This window comes from Neofelis nebulosa, chromosome 1, assembly GCF_028018385.1.
Source record: "Neofelis nebulosa isolate mNeoNeb1 chromosome 1, mNeoNeb1.pri, whole genome shotgun sequence".
In the NCBI taxonomy this organism is placed as follows: Eukaryota; Metazoa; Chordata; class Mammalia; order Carnivora; family Felidae; genus Neofelis; species Neofelis nebulosa.
The window spans coordinates 78,339,128-78,357,899 of NC_080782.1; the positions used below are offsets into that span (position 1 = coordinate 78,339,128).

An 18,772-nucleotide genomic window follows, 5' to 3' on the forward strand; every position below is an offset into this window, starting at 1 on the left:
TAGCCACAAATAAGTAAAAAATGAGAAAGGAGAATAGTAACAGGTTTTCACAACATCTAAGATATCACCAGGTATTTTATAATGTACACATAACTTTATAGATGAAAATCCTAACCATTTTATCAGCATGCTTGTTACATATCCAATGAAGCTAAAATCTGGCATACTATCTGGCACTTTAATCAAAGTGTGGCTTATTATGATTACTATTTAATAGATTTGCAGTTTAGTAATGATTATATGAATATAATGAAATAAGAGCATTTCTAACAAACATGCCAGAATTCCCATATTCATTTGAAGGATATTCTCTTTAAAGTAGTCACTTAGAGAATTTGTGTATTTCTAATAAAGTTGCTGCTGCCCAAACATTTCAGTAACGCCTTTTTTATTTTTTTTTAAATTTTTTTTAATGTTTTTATGTATTTTTGAGACAGAGAGAGACAGAGCATGAGCAGGGGAGGGGCAGAGACGGGGGGGGGGGGGGGGGCGGACAGAATCTGAAGCGGGCTCCAGGCTCTGAGCTGTCAGCACAGAGCCTGACGCGGGGCTCGAACTCACGGACTGTGAGATCATGACCTGAGCTGAAGTCAGACGTTCAACCGACTGAGCCACCCAGGCGCCCCAGTAACCCCTTTTTTAAACCTAACTTAGAGGGGTGCTTGGGTGGCTCAGTCAGTTAAACGTCTGACTTCAGCTCAAGTCATGATCTCGTGGTTTGTGAGATCAAGACCGGAGTCGGACTCTGTGCTGACAGCTCAGAGCCTGGAGCCTACTTCAGATTCTATGTCTCCCCATCTCTCTCTCTGCCCCTCCCCTTCTTGTGTTCTATCTCTCTCTCCTTCTCTCCCTCTCTCTCAAAAATAAATAAACATTAAAAAAAATTCTAAACCTAACTTGGAGATCATTTATTAAAATTATCTTTACTTCATCTTAAACATTATTCTTAACTCTCAGGCAGATTTGATTTTTACCTCCATTTAGTTTTAATTCAAAAGTCAGTTTATAAATAACAGCAGTTAGTAAATTAATTATTACTATTTCTAAGATACTATAGTATATGATTTTCAAGTATCACAAAATGGTAGGTAGGGGGCTAAAATTAAATCCAAAATTATGTTGTTTTAATTACATTTAAAAATGAAGAAAGTTTATATAAGAAATCTGGATCCTTGGCTTCTCTTAGAAAACTATGAGTTCATAGTACTGGGCAAGTGTTTCCTCATGGTAACCATTGGTGGGAGCTAAACTGAGGCTGCTCCCTTCAGAAGAGGAAATGTATTTTCACTTTTAAGTTCCTACTTAGACAACATATAAAAATACAGTGACATCAGGGGGACTAGACTTATTGTAGTTAATTTAAGCCAGTTAACATACTTGAGAAAACTAGGTTGGCATTTCAGGTGGCCAAATACTCCAACTTACCTCATTGCTAGAGGATTACCTATCCTTGCCTTGTTGAACTCTGGCGTAGCCTTAGGGTGTGTTTTGGCCAATAAAATGTAGATGGAAATGAAATATATCACTTTAGGGCAGAAGCTTATGAACTAGCATGTAGTTCACCACGTCTGGACATTTAGCTACGAGGCACTATTCCAGGCAGAGGTTTCTCCATCAGCACTGACCCTGAAGAAAAGACAACGGAAGAGTAGAATCACAGTTCATAACAAATGGGCAGCAATCTTTGTTGTAACCCACTGTGATCTGGGGACCATCTGTTACTACTAAACAACTTAGACTATCCTGATAGACACATATTTAAATTACCTCCCTGGCCCCTATCAGCAACTAAATTTGTGACCCATGCTTTTCCTGTAAGTTCCTTTCTAAGTTTTAGAATGTGGAAAACTGAAGCCCAACAGGGTTAAATAACTTAGAGTTAATAAAGTCAGTCTCTGTATTCAGGTCTGTCTGACTCCAAAGTTTATGCACTTACTTTAATTCCTTTTTCTCCTGCACCAAAATATATGACTGGAATGTTTTGTCATTACTTCTATGTTTCACAATACTGTAAATAAATAAAATGGCCTTGAAATTCACATTTTTCTAAAATATCTAATCAAAGAAGGTATCTTAACAAGTTGCTCAATAAAATAATCTTTTTTGAAAGATTTTTCTAGAAACCATATAATATGTATATATTAATATATAATTCTACAGTCTTTGGGTTTATTCTGTAAACATATTCTGTCTGTACCTGTTAAAATAATTTTTACATCATTTATTGTTTTGCAAACAACTCAGACATTTATTAATTTACAAAAAAACACAAATGCAAAGTAATAAATTTGGCTTCTTTTTCCCAAAAAAATGGGAAATACATCTTGGTAAAGAAATTTTAAATTATTTTTACACACCAGTTGGTTGTTGGGATTTATAGTTTTATCAAGAAAAAAAAAAGGCAAAAATCCTCCCCAAAACAAAAAGTCCCCCCCAAAACCCACAAAAAAACAAAACAATAACTGATTAATATATAAAACTGTTTACAACAATATGGTAAGCAAGAAACAATAACTGATCAGAAAACACCCTGCTTTAAAGTAATTTTCACACAGATTTCTACTATAGTGCAGTTCACTCCCAACAACTCTGAGCCCATTAAGAGCACTTCTGTACATTCAAAGACATAACAAAATGATACAGTATTTATTGCAACAACAAATTAAAGGTTGTTATAATATATATAACTTAAATACCCCGCCCCTAGTGATAAAGTGGCTTCTTATTCCTTAAACATAGAAATTCTGCTCTTCATTGTAGAAAGATGAAGTCCTTTCATCAAAAGGCACATTCTTATCTGCAAAAAACAAAACAAAAACAAAAACTATAAATGTTCATCCCGGAATAAACTTAAACACATTTTAAAATATCCCCAAAGATTTGGCCTGGCAGGAAGGTAATGAAAGTATTTAATGTAAGGGAATTACAATGAATGGCACTGAATAAAACAAATGATTATTTTGCCTATATTAATTAAATCAGACCCTATCTTTTGAATTATAATTCTAACAGTTCCAAAGAGATTTTATATGGTAGTGACATGTAGAAGAAGTACAGGCAAATCTATTTCAAATATATAGTCTCATGTGAAAACAGGAGTGACCATAATACTTAATGCTTTGATTTATTTAAAATAGGGCATGCAGCCTATTCAGCTATGTGTGCTAAGTTTAGTACTTAAATACATCACCAAACATATACCGAGCTATTATCTGTCAGAAAGAATGCTTGATACTGGGGAAGATGGTGATGACAAAAAAGAAAAAAGAGAAAAATAATAAACATTATTCCCTGCTCTTATTATAGAACCACAAATAAAGGGCAGAAATCACTCAGAGGACAAAAAACCTGGCCTAGAAAGGAAGTCTGAATTCTAATACCATCTTGGTCAATTATTTACTGGGTAAGTTCTTCTTCTTAAGAATGGTATAAAACAGGGATGCCTGGGTAGCTCAGTCAGTTAAGCATCCAACTTCAGGTCAGGTCATGATCTGGTTCATGAGTTCAAGCCCCGCAGTGGGCTCTGCACTAGTAGTGAGGAGCCTGCTTGGGGTTCTCTCTCTCTCTTTCTCTCTCTCTCTTTCTCCCACCCTCTCCCCCTCTCTCTCTTGCTCCCCCTGCCCCTTCCCCATTTGCTCACTCTCTCTCTCAAAATAAAGACATAAATTTAATTTAAAAAAAATTTAAAAATAAAAAAAAGTAAAGAAAATGGGATAAAACAGGGGCACCTGGGTGGCTCAGTCGGTTAAACATCTGACTCTTGGTTTCGGCTCAGGTCATGGTCTCATAGTTCGTGAATTCGAGCCCTGCATTAGCCTCTGCATTGACAGTGTGGAGCCTGCTTGAGATTCTCTTTCTCCCTCTCTCTCTCTCTGCCCCTCCCCTGTCCGTGCTCTCTCTCCTCAAAAATAAATAAATAAACAAAAAAATCTGCTTATTAAAGCTTTTTAAAAAAGAATGAGATAAAACAGTTTCCAAGAATTTAAGGATGTCTTTTTATGGAAACCTTCAGGATGAAAACAGAAAACTATTATAATAAGAGTCCAAGAGCTGGGAAAGAGTTGAGAGATGCAGACCAATCACACTATTTGTCAGGTGACATGGTAAGGAAGAAAAGCCAAGATTCAAGAAACAGAATTAAGGAGATTCAGTTATCAATGACAGAAGCTCAAGAAGCATTTCAGTCTACATAATCATATTCTGTTGCTCCTTATTTTACCACAGCACTCCTCAGTCATGAGGATTAGGTCACACAAGTTTAAAGATTATATCAGATTAGATTAGCTGCTCTATCGTTCTATTGACAGAATTCCCACTGCACACACATACACAAAAAACTGCTCTGTTTACATTGGATTCCTACTCATACATACCGCTCTGCAAAACAGCTACTTGTGAACGATAATTCCTTAAAACACATACATTCATTCTGTGACCTCCAAACCCAAATATTTCTCTTACTAGCTGCCGAATTTAACCTTCAGAAAACATCTTGAATAGTTAGGGTGACATATTATAAGCTGTGTATTTAACACTAATCTACTTTTTGTTTGCTGATAAAAATATTGACTCATTTTTGCCTTTGTTTTGCTAGCAAAAGGGGGTGGAGGTGTATTGGGAAGAATATAGTTCTGAGAAATTTTGACTTTCTGATAAAGAGACTGAGGTGGGGTGGGTTCTTGCCTACCACCCTCTTGTTACCCGAAACACAGATGTGGTGGCTGAAATTACAGCAGTCATATAACCAGGATAAGACAAGCATGAGGAAAGGCTGGAGAAAAGTGCATAAATTTAGACTCTGATCAAACAGCCATTGAGTCAATGTCAGGAGCCAACTACTACAGATTTCTTATGACATGACAGAAATTCTTGAATTCAGAAAAACTTCTGCTATTTTATGTTCTTTATTAAAATAGGGAAAAGTAAAAAAGTTGTAGAAAATAGTCAATCATAGAGAAGCAGAGAGTAGAATGGTGGTTGTTGGGGGCTGAGGGAGAATGAAATGCAGAATTGCTATTCTATGGGTATAAAATTTCAGTTATGCAAGATGAGTAAGTTCTAGATATTTGTCATACAGCGTTGCACCTATAGTTAATAATATTGTATTGTGTACCTAAAAATTTAAGAAAGTAGAGCTCATGTATTCTTAACACAATAAAAAAAAAATCACCATGCTCTTCTATGAGGTAAAGCAACTGTGCAGTTTGTAATAATTTTTATGGAAACCTCAGTTTGAGTACTTTTCAAACCTCAAGAATGTTTTGTCTCTTCATATTACAAAATGATGCAATAAAAAAGTCATTATTTTCAAGGACAACTTAAAAGCTACCTCAGAAAATCTTAAACTATCATAACAGCTACAAATCCAAATCAAGTTAAAAAAAATGTCTTAGTGCAGTCAAGAGTATTGTTACTCTTTATTCATTTAAATAAATTTGCAAATATTAGATGCCTGTTTTTGTTTTTGTTTGTTTTTCCTCCCAAATTCTTTTAAAGAAGATACAGTATCTATGGATCTGGAAGAATGAATAATATCTGAGAACACTAGGAAAGGTTAATGACTTAATAATTGTGTTTATAACTTTTCTGTCCATAAACTTGAGGTCTTTGTCCCTACATTGTCTTTAACCCCATTCAGGCACATCAGCCTCATGGGGTAGCTATGCTCTGCCTCCCATATCTGTCTATCTCAACTTAGAGGGACTACAATCCAAACAGTCACAGCGGGGTATAAATCCTGAACAAAAGCAGCAAGCATTTCATTAAATGGATCAACTGCTATATGGACAGAAATTTGTGATTTAACTGTTGTAGAAGTGTTCATTTAATAGAATTAATTTAAACCAGATCAAGCAAACATTTTTGCTCTAGGTCTGTTCTGTCCAACAGCCACTAGTCACATCTGGCAATTTAACTGTAATTTCAATTAGTTAAAATCCAGTAAAATTAAAACTTCAGTTTCTCAGTCACACTAGTCAAATTCAAATGTACGAGTCACATGTGGTTAGTAGCTATCAAATTAAATAGGATAACTCCAGATCATGCAATGAGATGAGAAAGGGCATTACCAAAAAATCTGATGTTACATAACATTTGTTAAAATAACATACAAATAATTCATGTTCTTGGGGCACCTGGGTGGCTCAGTCAGTTGAGTGTCTGACTTTGGCTCAGGTCATGATCTCACAGTTTGTGGTTTCAAGCGCTGTGTCGGGCTCTGTGCTGACAGCTCAGAGACTAGAGCCTGCTTTGGATTCTGTGTCTCCCTCTCTCTCTGCCCCTCCCCTGCTCACACTCTCTCTCTAAAAAAAAAATAAACATTAAAAGATAAATAAAAATAACTCATGTTCTTATGCACATTGTGATGTCTAATTAATGGAGCAAGGCAAATTTTCTTCTAAGGCTCAATGTCCACAGAAAAAACATACAACAACAAAAACAACAGGGGCATCTGGGTGGCTCAGTTGATTGAGCATCCGACTTCAGCTCAGGTCATGATCCCACTAATCGTTAGTTTCAGTCCCACATCAGGCTCTGTGCTGACAGCTCAGAGCCTGGAGCCTGCTTCAGATTCTGTGTCTCCCCATCTCTACCCCTCCCATGCTCACACTCTGTGTCTGTCTCTCTCAAAAATAAATAAACATTAAAAAAAAAAAAAACATTAAGGCTCTCTTTTATTACCTTTTATTAATTATTACTTTTATCATTTAAATAATGACAAAGATTGAATAGTACCCTTTAAATGGATAAAGTACAGACTAAACGTAACATTACCAATTTTTATCTAAAATAACCATTAGTACTTTCACATACTCTTATATTCTATTTACTTTGAATACTCTTAGTGTTTATTCTGATAATATGTTTCACAGTGAAAGTAGTGTCTTAGGAATTAGAACTATTTTCAAATTGGTAACTGAATAAGACCTTCTTAATGAGTGTTTCTGGTTAAATACTTATATATCAAATCTGCTTTCTAATTCTGATATAGTGATGTTAATATGAAAAAAATATTTTGTGGTCAAGTAACATTGAGCACAAATGTAATGAAGACATATATATTAAATTTAATGAAACAGAATAGAAGTAGCTAAGAAGCAAATTTAGGGTTTTAAAAATTACATACTTGAAAAAATAGAGGTTAGAGTGGGAGAGAGCCAAAGCATAAGACTCTTAAAAACTGGGAACAAACTGAGGGTTGACTGGGGGGGTGGGAGGGAGGGAAGGGTAGGTGATGGGCATTGAAGAAGGCATCTTTTGGGATGAGAACTGGGTGTTGTATGGAAACCAATTTGACAATAAATGACATACATTAAAAAAAATTACATACTTGATAAAAATGACTAAAACAGCCTTGAAGTGATGTAAGTGCCAGCTTTTAGAAGCTGCTACCAAGCCTGTTAAACTGTCCTGTAGTGTACATCATTATGAAATACTACTGGTTATTTTAATGTTTGGTGGAAATCAAACAGAACAGCAAGAAAGTATTGTTCCCATTTGTTGTACATTGTTTTAAACTGTTTTGGGGACTGGTTATGAGTATTTGTTTCCAATATTCTTCTTTGAGGAAAAAGGGACTTTTTAGTCAGTATATGCTGATTCTTCAACAGTTTTTCTATGCAAGAGGGCTGAAACATCCTACACAACACTTAAAAACTAACATTTGCTTTTTTAGTTTTGTGATTTATTTGTGCAAAAAATTTTAGTAACCAAACATAAGAAATCACCTCTCATTTACAAAATTAGGATATCAATAGTAAATTCAAGAGAAGTTATATTAACCAAGTTGCTCAAGTTATTTTTTTCCCCATTCATATATTTTCCCAATTTCACCATATTAATATTAATGTTTAAAGTACTACATATGAGGACACTGCTGGATAACTCCGCAATATCCACTGGAACACAAATGATAATTCTTACCTAATTATGGTACTTCCATTTTCCTTCCCAGGAGTTTAGTTTAGAAATGGCCACATGACCAGTGATATGGAAAGCAAAAACAAAAACAACCTTATTTAGAATTTCTGGGGAAACTTTTCTCATTCCTAAGAAAGGGATACAAGAGAGCAAGCCGCTAACTTCCACTGAAAGTGCCATTCTAGATATGATTGTAGAAACTGCTGGCACCGTCCTATTATCAGCCTGAAAATAAAGCCAACACATGAAGATATGCAGAACCAAGAGGACTGCAAAGAAAAGAAGCCACAGCCTTAATGTACTGTGTCCAGAGTTAACCCTGTGACATACTATTATGTGAAATAATAAATTTCCTTGAATAAATTTAGATGAAACCATATATTGGCAGTTTCATATGGTTCCATCTAATACAAAGAAACAGTGAAAATAACTACCCCAAATCCTACCAACAACAAACATTAAAATTCTGATGTATTAAAAACCAAAGTAAAAACACTCCTCTCAGAAAGAGCTGACTACAAAAAGATAGTTTGAGGCTGTGATAAAATTCTAAGCAAGGAAATTCATTTGCCTCTCTGGAAATAACTTGCTTCCTGTTATTTTGTGGATAGAATCTGGAAAATAAAGAGGAACTAATTTTAGAAAGAACTTAAACAATGAAGGCAGCATCAGTAAGAGCTGATCCCACAAGAATTACTAGCAGTTATACTCTAAGACTAATATGATTCTGCACTGCAGTTGGCAAAGTAGGCATATCATAATATTTACATTCCTTATTTTTAGGGTCCTCGTTTGCAAAATAAAGAGTAATAGCAAGTGCTGATATAAAAGACAGAATGAAGAGAATTTAGACTTATTCTATTTATTATAAAGGTATAAATCAAGTAAATATTTAAAAAATGGAATTAGGTTACAGCAGGAAGAGAAACCTATTATTTAAACTCTCTGAGACTCAAACATCCTAATCTTTAAAATAAGACCAATGTGAGAGTGGGGGGTGGCGGTGCCTGGGTGGCTCAGTCTGTTAAGCCTTGGACTTCAGCTCAGGTCATGATCTCATGGTTTATGGGTTTGAGCCCCACATCAGGCTCTGCACTATCAGCTCAAAGCTTGGAGCCTGCTTCGGATTCTGAGTCTCCCTCTCTCCCTGTCCCTCCCCCGCTTGTGCTCTCTTTCTCAAAAAATAAATAAACATTAAAAAAAAAAAAAGACCAACAGCAACTACTTTGCAAGACTGTCTTGATGATTTCATAGTACATGTAAGGAACCCAGTATAGTATCTGCTATATCCTCCACTAAAGTAGGTAAAGTAGGTACCTACTAATAAATGACTATTGTAATTGCTCCTATTGTAGTTCTCTGACCCCACTCAGTCCAGGCTCCCCACTGGGTTCATTGATAATATCCCTTATCTTATCCCTCTAAAGACATTTCTACCAATATCATCCATTCCCTTGATTTCTTCTATCATTTATACAGTAGGACTTCAGGTAAGTCTTTGGTGAAAGTCCTCTTTTAGAGCCTAAAAAGACCTTATAATACACTCTCCATAGAAGTACTGATTTTCCCTCTATATTAACTTTTTAAAAGTGTATTTGTTTGTTTTGAGAGAGCAAGAGTGCGTGGGCGGGGGAGGGGCAGAGAGAGAGAGAGAGAGAGAGATCTCAGGAATCCCATGAGCTCATGACCTGATCCAAAATCAAGAGTTGGATCTTTGACTGAGCCACCTTGGTGCCCCTCCCCTCTTTTTAATGGGAGAAGCAAATGGTATCAACCCTGATTATCTGTTACTAAAGTCAGTCACCATAAGATCTGTATGTATCTTTCCCACAAGATAAATATGAAATGTTGATTAAATTGATGGAATAATGCATGTTTAATTTCTAACACCAACATTAGAAGATCAGAGAGCTTTGCTCATTGAATCAGCTTCAAATGAAGTAGCAGAGTTTGGACTGTGTATCTCATTACAGACAATAATCTCTAAACTACAGAAGGTAACAGGAATATAAACACATAGCTAGTCACAAAGTAGAAAAGAAATGTGTCCACCTTCCCCAAAGTGAAAGACATTTCAAAAAAAGGGTCTGTAACTGTACAGACTATGAAAAAATTCAAAGCAGAGGTCTAGAATCAGTGTAGGTGTTATTTAAATGATGCTTAATATTGTTTGAAAAGGAATAAAAAGGGAGAATAGAATAACGGTTTGATGTTTGCTTCTTGGTGTATGGAAATATCCATCTCATTGTTCATTTTGCAAAAGTAGCTCTGGCCTAGTGAAGAACATTACCCCTGATTGTGCCAAGGTCAAAAACCAATTAGGTGAGGGGTTCCTGGGTGGCTCAGTTGTTAAGCGTCCAACTTCAGCTCAGGTCATGATCTCACAGTTTAGGAGTTCGAGCCCTGTGTTGGGCTCTGTGCTGACAGCTCAGAGCCTGGAGTCTGCTTTGGATTCTGTGTCTCCTCCTGTCTCTGCCCCTCCCATGCTCATGCTCTCTCTCTCTCTCTGTCTCTCAATAGTAAATTAAAACATTAAAACATTAAAAAAAAAAGGGTGGGGGGGCCTGGGTGGCTCAGTGGGTTAAGCCTCCGACTTCAGCTCAGGTCATGATCTCATGGTTTGTGAGTTCGAGCCCCACGTCGGGCTCTGTGCTGACAGAGGCTCAGTACCTGGAGCCTGCTTCTGATTCTGTGTCTCCCTCTCTCTGCCCCTCCCCCCATTCACACTGTCTCTCTCTCAAAAAAAACAAATAAACATTAAAAATCTACCAAAAAAAACCAATTAGGGGAATCTCAAGTCTAGTCAAGATTTCTTTGTTCTGTATTCCTGGCCTACTACATTGCTAACTATATAAAGATGCTTTTTTTTTTTTTTTTTGTCCAATTTTGTTCACTACCATATATCCCCACAGCTTAGTAGAGTATTTGGGGACAAATGACAGGCAGTTTATCACTGCTCTTAATGAAAAAATAAATTCATGCAATTTGCTATGTCCACTGGGATGCCTTATATTTTCATGGTTAAAACTGATTTTCACACTCTTTGACCCATAATCTCAGTACTAGAAATTTACTCTGAAAATGCACATGCACAAGGTTATTCATCATAGTATAACTTGTAATTGCAAAGTAATTAAAACTATCTAAATGTCAAAGCATAGGCAATGGATTGAATAAACCATTGTACCTATACACCATGGGGTACTATGCAGGTGTTAAAAATGAAAAATATCTTTATGAACTTATAAAGCATGACTCACAGCAGATATTACAAAGTAACAAAAAGATATAAAATATTTTATACCTTTTGTGTAAAAAAGAGGAAAGCATAAGAAATACGTATTTCTGCCAACTTCTATAAAAAAAAAACACAGGGTACATAATAATGACACTGATTACCTAAAGGGGTAAGGTGGGGAAAATGACATGTAAAGAATATAAGAGGGAATGATATTTCTGAGTGTATGTGTGTGTATATTTTTCAAAAAAAATGTGTATAGTTTTTACTTTTGGAAGCATGTTAGTACTTTTCATATTAAAAATGCCAATGAAAATGGGAAGGGGAGGAAAAATCTGAAACAGAAAGCAAACTCAAATGACTTAAATTATATTTCAAGTGATTATGATAATCACACTAAAGAGGGGAGGAAAAGAGAACCAAGCCAAATCACGTACATATCTAACTATATACTCTGTCTTGGGCAAGATGAGGTTGTAAAGAGAGAACTAACAAACTCTAAACCTTAGCTGGCTTGTTTATCATAGTGCCATAGGTAAAGCAATTCTGAAACTATATTAATATTATTTTAGGAATAAGCAAATGAGTAAATGTGCTGATGTTGTTGGGATCCAGAACATTGTTGGAAGTCATTCTCGTGACAGAACAAAGAGAATGCAGCTATGGAAAAGGAAGAAGGCAAGAAAGAACCCAGTGCCGATAGACCAGCATGATAGAATGGGAGGTATGAAGTAATACTATGTAAAGTTTATGTATATATGTGAATACGCATGTTTATATGGGCATCCGTGTGTGTGCCCACACATTTCATAGCCCTATTGGCTGAAAGGACCAAGAAGTAAGGACACACTTTAGTAACAAAGAGCTCATTTAGGGGCCACTAACAGAAACCAAAGCTCTTTGGACAAATGGCTGATTCCATCACTAGGGCAGGATAGATACAAAATGGGCCTGGAATACCTTATTAGGCCAGAAAGTAAGGAAGTGCTTTAAAAACAATGGGAGTTGGGGCGCCTGGGTGGCGCAGTCGGTTAAGCGTCCGACTTCAGCCAGGTCACGATCTCGCCGCCCGTGAGTTCGAGCCCCGCGTCAGGCTCTGGGCTGATGGCTCGGAGACTGGAGCCTGTTTCCGATTCTGTGTCTCCCTCTCTCTCTGCCCCTCCCCCGTTCATGCTCTGTCTCTCTCTGTCCCAAAAATAAATAAAAAATGTTGAAAAAAAAAATTAAAAAAAAAAAAAATAAAAATAAAAACAATGGGAGCAAATCACAAGGACACAGAAGCCAGCTTGAAGAGGCTCCCACTGGCAAGTACAACAATGAATTATACACCACTGAAACAAGAGAAGAATCATGATTCTATACTGTCAATAGTTAGATAAATGAATGCAGAAGGAACGAGGAAAAGCTCTTGCTTACACTATAGTATCAATGCTAATTGGTAAATATGAAGGAAATGTTGAACTTGGAAAATCATTACTTTGCCACTATCACAGTGAAGATCAGATCCGGCAAGAATTAAGATGAATGACTGCTAAACCTAGGGGAAATTTTTGATAAGAATATTTTCTGGGGCGCCTGGGTGGCTCAGTCGGTTGAGCGTCCGACTTCAGCTCAGGTCATGATCTCGCGGTTTGTGAGTTCGGGCCGCGTTGGGCCCTGTGCTGACAGCTCGGAGCCTGGAGCCTACTTCAGATTCTGTGTCTCCTTCTCTTTCTGCCCCTCCCCAACTTGTGCTCTGTCTCTCTCTGCCTATCAAAAATAAATAAATGCAAAAAAAAAAAAAAAATAAGAAAGAATATTTTCAGGATTTTAAAATATCTTCTTGGTTGCAGTGAGGAAAAAATTGTAACATACTAGAGAAACTGGGCAAAACTTTAGATAGGTGCATCAAAATTACTACTGCTAATGAAGTAAAGAAGGACATTGTGTGTCTCCAGATATGATAGCCTGAGAAAGTACTTCAGGTAAGAATGTATAACCTGGATCTAATTACAAGGAAACATCAGAACATTAGGTACACATAAAATGAGGGAGATGCATTTTTCTGTAGCTACACTATGAGGTAGAACACAGAAGAAGAAATGTAGTAAAATGTGTTGTTTTTATTTAAATTCTAGTTAGTTAAGATATAATGTAACATTGGTTTCAGCAGTGGAAATTAGTGATTAATCACTTAGGTACAACACCCGATGCTCATCACAGCAAGTGCCCTCATTAATACCCATCACTCACTTAGCCTATCCCCTGCCTACCTTCCCTCCAGCAACCCTCAGTTTGTTCTCTACAGTTAGTTAAGAGTCTCTTAAGTAAAATGTTAACAATAGGTAAATCTAGATTTAAAAATAATAGGATATTCTGGGATGCCTGGGTGGCTCAGTCAGTTAAGCGTCTGACTTCAGCTCAGGTCATGATCTCACAGTTTGTGAGTTCGAGCCCCGCGTCAGGCTCTGTGCTGACAGCTCAGAGCCTGGAGCCTGCTTCAGATTCTGCGCCTCCCTCTCTCTCTGCCCTTCCCCCGCTCTTGCTGTCTCCTTCTCTCAAGAATAAACATTAAAAACCATTGAAAAAAAATAATAGGATGTTCTTTGTACTATTTTTATTCTTAGGACTTTTCTGAAATTATTCCCAAACAAAAAGTTTTTTTTTTTTTCCTAAAGTAGTGCATAAATATATGTTCTTGGGGAAAAAAAAATCAACATAGAAAGATATAGAAACAAAAATGAAAATGAACTGTCAACCTCCCAATCTCAACCTTTCGTCACTAGAAGTTAACCTTCACAAAGTTAGATTTTTTTTTTCTTTTTCTGTTCTGTTTTTGTTGCTGTATTGTATCCCAGGTCAGCGCTAGGCACTAAACAGTTGCTGTGTAAATTGCTTCTCAATCATTCATTTCTTGGATTAATAAATGAATGAATAAATGAATATGTAAGCACTGTTTATTTACTGTTCTCCCTACTTTAAACATATCTACATTAAAGTTTTTTCTACGTCTTTTTTTAAATAAGTGGAGTCATACATAGTAGTAAAAGATTATCACTGGGGCGCCTGGGTGGCTCAGTAGGTTAAGTATCCGACTTCAGCTCAGGTCATGATCTCACACTCCATGAGTTCAAGCCCCGCATAGGGCTTTGTGCTGACAGCTCAGAGCCTGGAGCCTGCTTCAGATTCTGTGTCTCCCCCTCTTTCTGCCCCTCCCCTGCTCATGCTTTGTCTCTCTCTGTCTCAAAAGTAAAAATAAAAACATTAAAAAAAATAATAAAGAAAAATAAATAAAAGATTATCACTGATAATTATAATTACCCCTGAAACATGCTTTCCTATTATTATAACCATTTCTCCCGCCTTAACTCTCCAAACACAATTTCTAAATCTGGTTCCTAATACCTTTCAAAGGCTCTGGAATAATTAACTCCTTTCCATTTCTCTTGCTATCACTCTACTACTGGCCACCCCATGTACTTACGCCATCTAACTGGTCTTCCTGGTTGCCTTACTCCTTATCTTACTTTTCTCCAATCTATGTAATCTTCAAAACACAGCTTTATGTTTCCTATCTTACAATTTTCTAAGTGGCTTTTCATAACCTGTAGAATAATTTCTCACTGATTGTCATGGATCATGATCTGCCTTTTGATTCTCTGTTCTTCCTTGCTCATCACTCTTACTTTTGCATTCAAAGTTCAAAAATTATTCACTCATTCATTTATTCTCACATAGATTAACATAGCATCTATTTAACTTCTTTTAGTTATTTTTTATTACTTTTTAAACTTTATTTTTTAGAGAGAAGGAGTGAGCAATCAGGGCAGAGGGGGATGGGGAAGGGGGAAGAGAGAGAGAGAGAGAGAGAGAAACAGAGAGAGAGTGAGAGACGATCTTAAGCAGGCTCAGTGCTCAACATGGAGCCTGACATGGGGCTCAATCTCACAATTGAGTTGAAATCAAGAGTTGGATGCTTAACTGACTGAGCCACCCAGGCACCCCAGCATCTATTTAACTTATTTTAGATTCTTGAATACTCTATATTCTCTTTTGCCTCTTGTGTTGTGTGCCTGCTTTTCTCTCTCCAACTCCCATCTCTACAACCACCTTTAATGTTGCTAATTTTTGCTCATTTTTCAGTATCCATTAACATATCACGTCTAAGAGGCTTTTCTGAACCATTAGTTTTTGCTTAAGTGTTCTGTGTCCCTAGTACAAGTTCTCATACCACCCTGTATTTACTATTTATGTAACTCTAATGTCTAGCTCCCTAATAGAACACAAAATTCATGAAAAGTGGGCAACAAGAGTGGTGTAAGTATTAGAGAAAGGTCTGTGGTGAGGCAGGATACAAAATAAAAGATAACTACAGCTAATTACATCTCATGGAAACCATTCCCTCCTTTATATGCCTCCTATATTCCTTGGTTCTGTCCCTCTCCATCCTCAGCTCTTCTAGGCCACCTTCTCCACTACTACAAGACATACTCTTCTACAACATGAATCTGATTATCTGATTACATACACTCCATACAACACCAATGGTTCCCCATTGACAGCAGGTTGGTACCAAACTCTTTAGCAGATTATAAAACTACACATTTCCCTCAAAAAACAAACAAACAAACAAAAAAACCTTGCACATCCCTATGTCCTGCCAGAGCTGATCCTCCCATCCTTACATGTATAAAAATCCAAGATTTCTGTACTCATGGTATTTGTAACTAAATCTGGACTCTAGTTTTCTTTTGCCCCAAAAATCTCCTCTCTATTCCAACATGTCTTTCCCTATTAAGGGGATTTTTTTTACTACCTCCTTTCTTCATTCCATCTGCTTTGAAACTAAGTCCATAGCCATTTAACTCTGCTTATCCAAACTTCTTAGGAAGCATCTTAACAGTCAGCAAGAATAGATCTGAGAATAGATATCAAACCATTAGCTACACTATCAGACCACTAATACCACAATTTGCACAAAAACATGATCTACAAATAGAATAAAAGACTAAAATCAAAATATTTTCAGAATGCAAAAAGAAAATCAAGTTTATTAATATTTCTCTTTCTCTCTCTTTCTCACGCACATACACACACAGACTTACTACATGTTACATGTAGCAGCTGAAAGAACAAAGCTCTACAAGGAGACCTACAATGAAGATTTCTTGTGGGGATGATACTCTGTTTATACCTATTTTAGCAAAGCAATGTGCATGTGATCTATTGGTTGGGTAAAACAAAGAACTTCATTAAATAGAACTAAATAAAATCTGTTAGGATAAAAACTGCTAAATGAAATACTGTATTTTTTCTACTTTATTTTTTCACTTTACTTATCAAGAGCTTGCCTCCTAATTCATGGAATGAAACTGTCCAACACTTACTTACCTTCGAGGATGATTGGCATCAAACAAAGTGTTATCATCATCCTCATCATCTTGTTCTAAAGGTGTCAACTCCATGTTTTCTATGTTAGTATCCAAAACTCCGTATCTCCTAGTCTTTCGGTTTCTTCTTCTCATCCTATTAAATAGAGCATATTAGTAAATAAAAATTATTTGGATATGGCATAATGATCCTTATTTTATATGTAATTATAAATGAAAACTAAATTATCCCTCTGTTGCTGACATACGAGGCACTCAATATCAGAATGGCTACGTTTCAGAAATGGAAATGATCTACTACCTAGGATTATTTATGAAACAAAATCTATCCTAATCCTACATGTTGTGTACCATTTCTTCTGTCTGACACATTCTCTTCTCAATAAGCTTATGGTATAGACAGATAAACTTTTAAGCCTTAGTTTGGGTACCATGTTTTCACCGAAGCTTTCTATTCCAGCCTTTTCCCTACCTCCTCTATGCCTTCTTCCCATTGGGCAGGATTAGGTATTTTCTGCCCCACTAAGAAACTCTATGTGATACATGTTCAAATTCTACACTAAGTAGCTTACAAACCTGGCTGCATATCAGAATCACCTAGGGTATTTTAAAAAGCTCCACACTTAGTCCATATCTCCACATAATTAAATCAGATTTTCCAAGGAGAGGAACTAAGCATCAGTATTTTGTTAAAGTTCTCCAAGTTATTCCAGTGTGCTGAAAACCACTGTCAAGTCAGTGGTTCTTGAAGTGTCATTTCCTGGACCAGCAGAATCATAATCATCTAGGAATTTATTAGAAGTGTAAATCCTCATGCCCATTCAGACCTACTGAATACGAAACTTTGAACTTGGGGCCAAGAAACCTACGTTTTAACACTTCTTGTCAGTATGATACATGCTAAAGTTTCAGAACCACTGCCTTAGAGGACAGAAAATATTTTAGGGTGCTAAACATTAATCATTATTTGAATTCATATGGAAGTCTCTGACTTAGGATTGCACTCTAAGGTTTTCTCTCACATAACTTGTTCTTTTCCTTCAAATTATTTATCTCAGTTTGCATTTATATTTACTTGTGGATATGGTTATTTGAGTGTTTATTTGCCTCTCTCTTCCACTAAGTTCCAGGAGGGCAGCTATACATGTCTTGTTTGCCATTGTATTACTGCTTTGTACAGCAGTTTCTGATTGATTAAGACGCTCCTTAAATACTTGAGGGTCTGAATGATACATTCTAATTCAGTGATCCAAATCTGATCCTACAATCAATGCCTAAGTCACCTCCAATGCAATAACCTCAAATCCATACACAAGAAAATATGTTTTACACAAGTTTCTATGGGAGGTTAAAAACAAAACAGAAGATATTTCAGTAACAACATATATGTTTATGCTTCTGGGTCACTTTATATGATGTAGTAAGTGTAAAAAGATATACTATGACTACAGTGCCAACTGGGAAAAGCTATACAAGCCTCTGTAAAGATGACAGTGGATCCCCTGAGAGACAAACTGTCTCACACATACATACATACATACTCAAGAAATATTCGACTATTATGAAGCATCAAGCATTGTGCTAGCTTCTGAGGGTAAAGTCCCCGGTCTTAGTGATGAAAATTTAGAAAATACTACTAAGTCTGGACAAAAACCAAGAAAAGATCCACCAGTCACTGCCTATAGATCTATCTATATGCCTACCCAAACATGTTGGAACAGGAAACAAGAAGTTTCAGTATAGTATTTAAAACTACAAATGCAACCAATGTAAGAGTTAATACTAATGTTAAAACTAATAAATAAAATAAAATAAAATAAAATAAAATAAAATAAAATAAAATAAAAATAGAAAAAAGTAAAAATAGCAATAAGTAGTATAAGCTAGTCTTTTATATGGCAAGAAACTAAATGGTTAGGTTGTTAAATTAGTAAGCGCATCCATGTGTGCATGTCTGTATGTATGTATATGTGTGCAAGCACATTCATATACACTCACACCCATGTAGAGATCAGAAATCTAAACTTTTTCTGCAAAGGATCATGTAGTAAATATTATAGACTCTGTAGCAATCACATACAGTCACTTGTCGCATATTCACCTTAATTTTTTGCTGTTGTTACTTTGGTTTTTTACAACCCTTTAAAAATGTAAAGAAAGAAAAAAAATCTTGACTGATAGGTCTTAAAAAAATAGATCAAGAAACCACATGTGACTGATGGGCCATAGTTTACCAACCTGTGAT

The 18,772-nt window shown here is 36.2% G+C and overlaps 1 protein-coding gene across 2 annotated transcripts in view; it reads right to left on the minus strand.

Moving 5' to 3' along the window:
- Positions 1-2,145: 2,145 nt before the first annotated feature.
- The window catches only part of FAM174A (family with sequence similarity 174 member A), a 38,351-nt gene continuing 21,724 nt past the window's right edge, over positions 2,146-18,772 (minus strand). Inside the window, exons 2-3 of one of the 2 annotated variants that reach the window (XM_058726239.1) lie at positions 16,529-16,663; positions 2,146-2,797 (exon numbers count right to left, since the gene is read on the minus strand). In XM_058726239.1, the coding sequence (XP_058582222.1) occupies positions 2,794-2,797; positions 16,529-16,663 (139 nt within the window). In that variant the 3' untranslated portion in view covers positions 2,146-2,793. Of the gene's footprint in view, positions 2,798-16,524; positions 16,664-18,772 lie in introns of those variants that run through there. The other variant, XM_058726248.1, reaches the window with a different exon arrangement.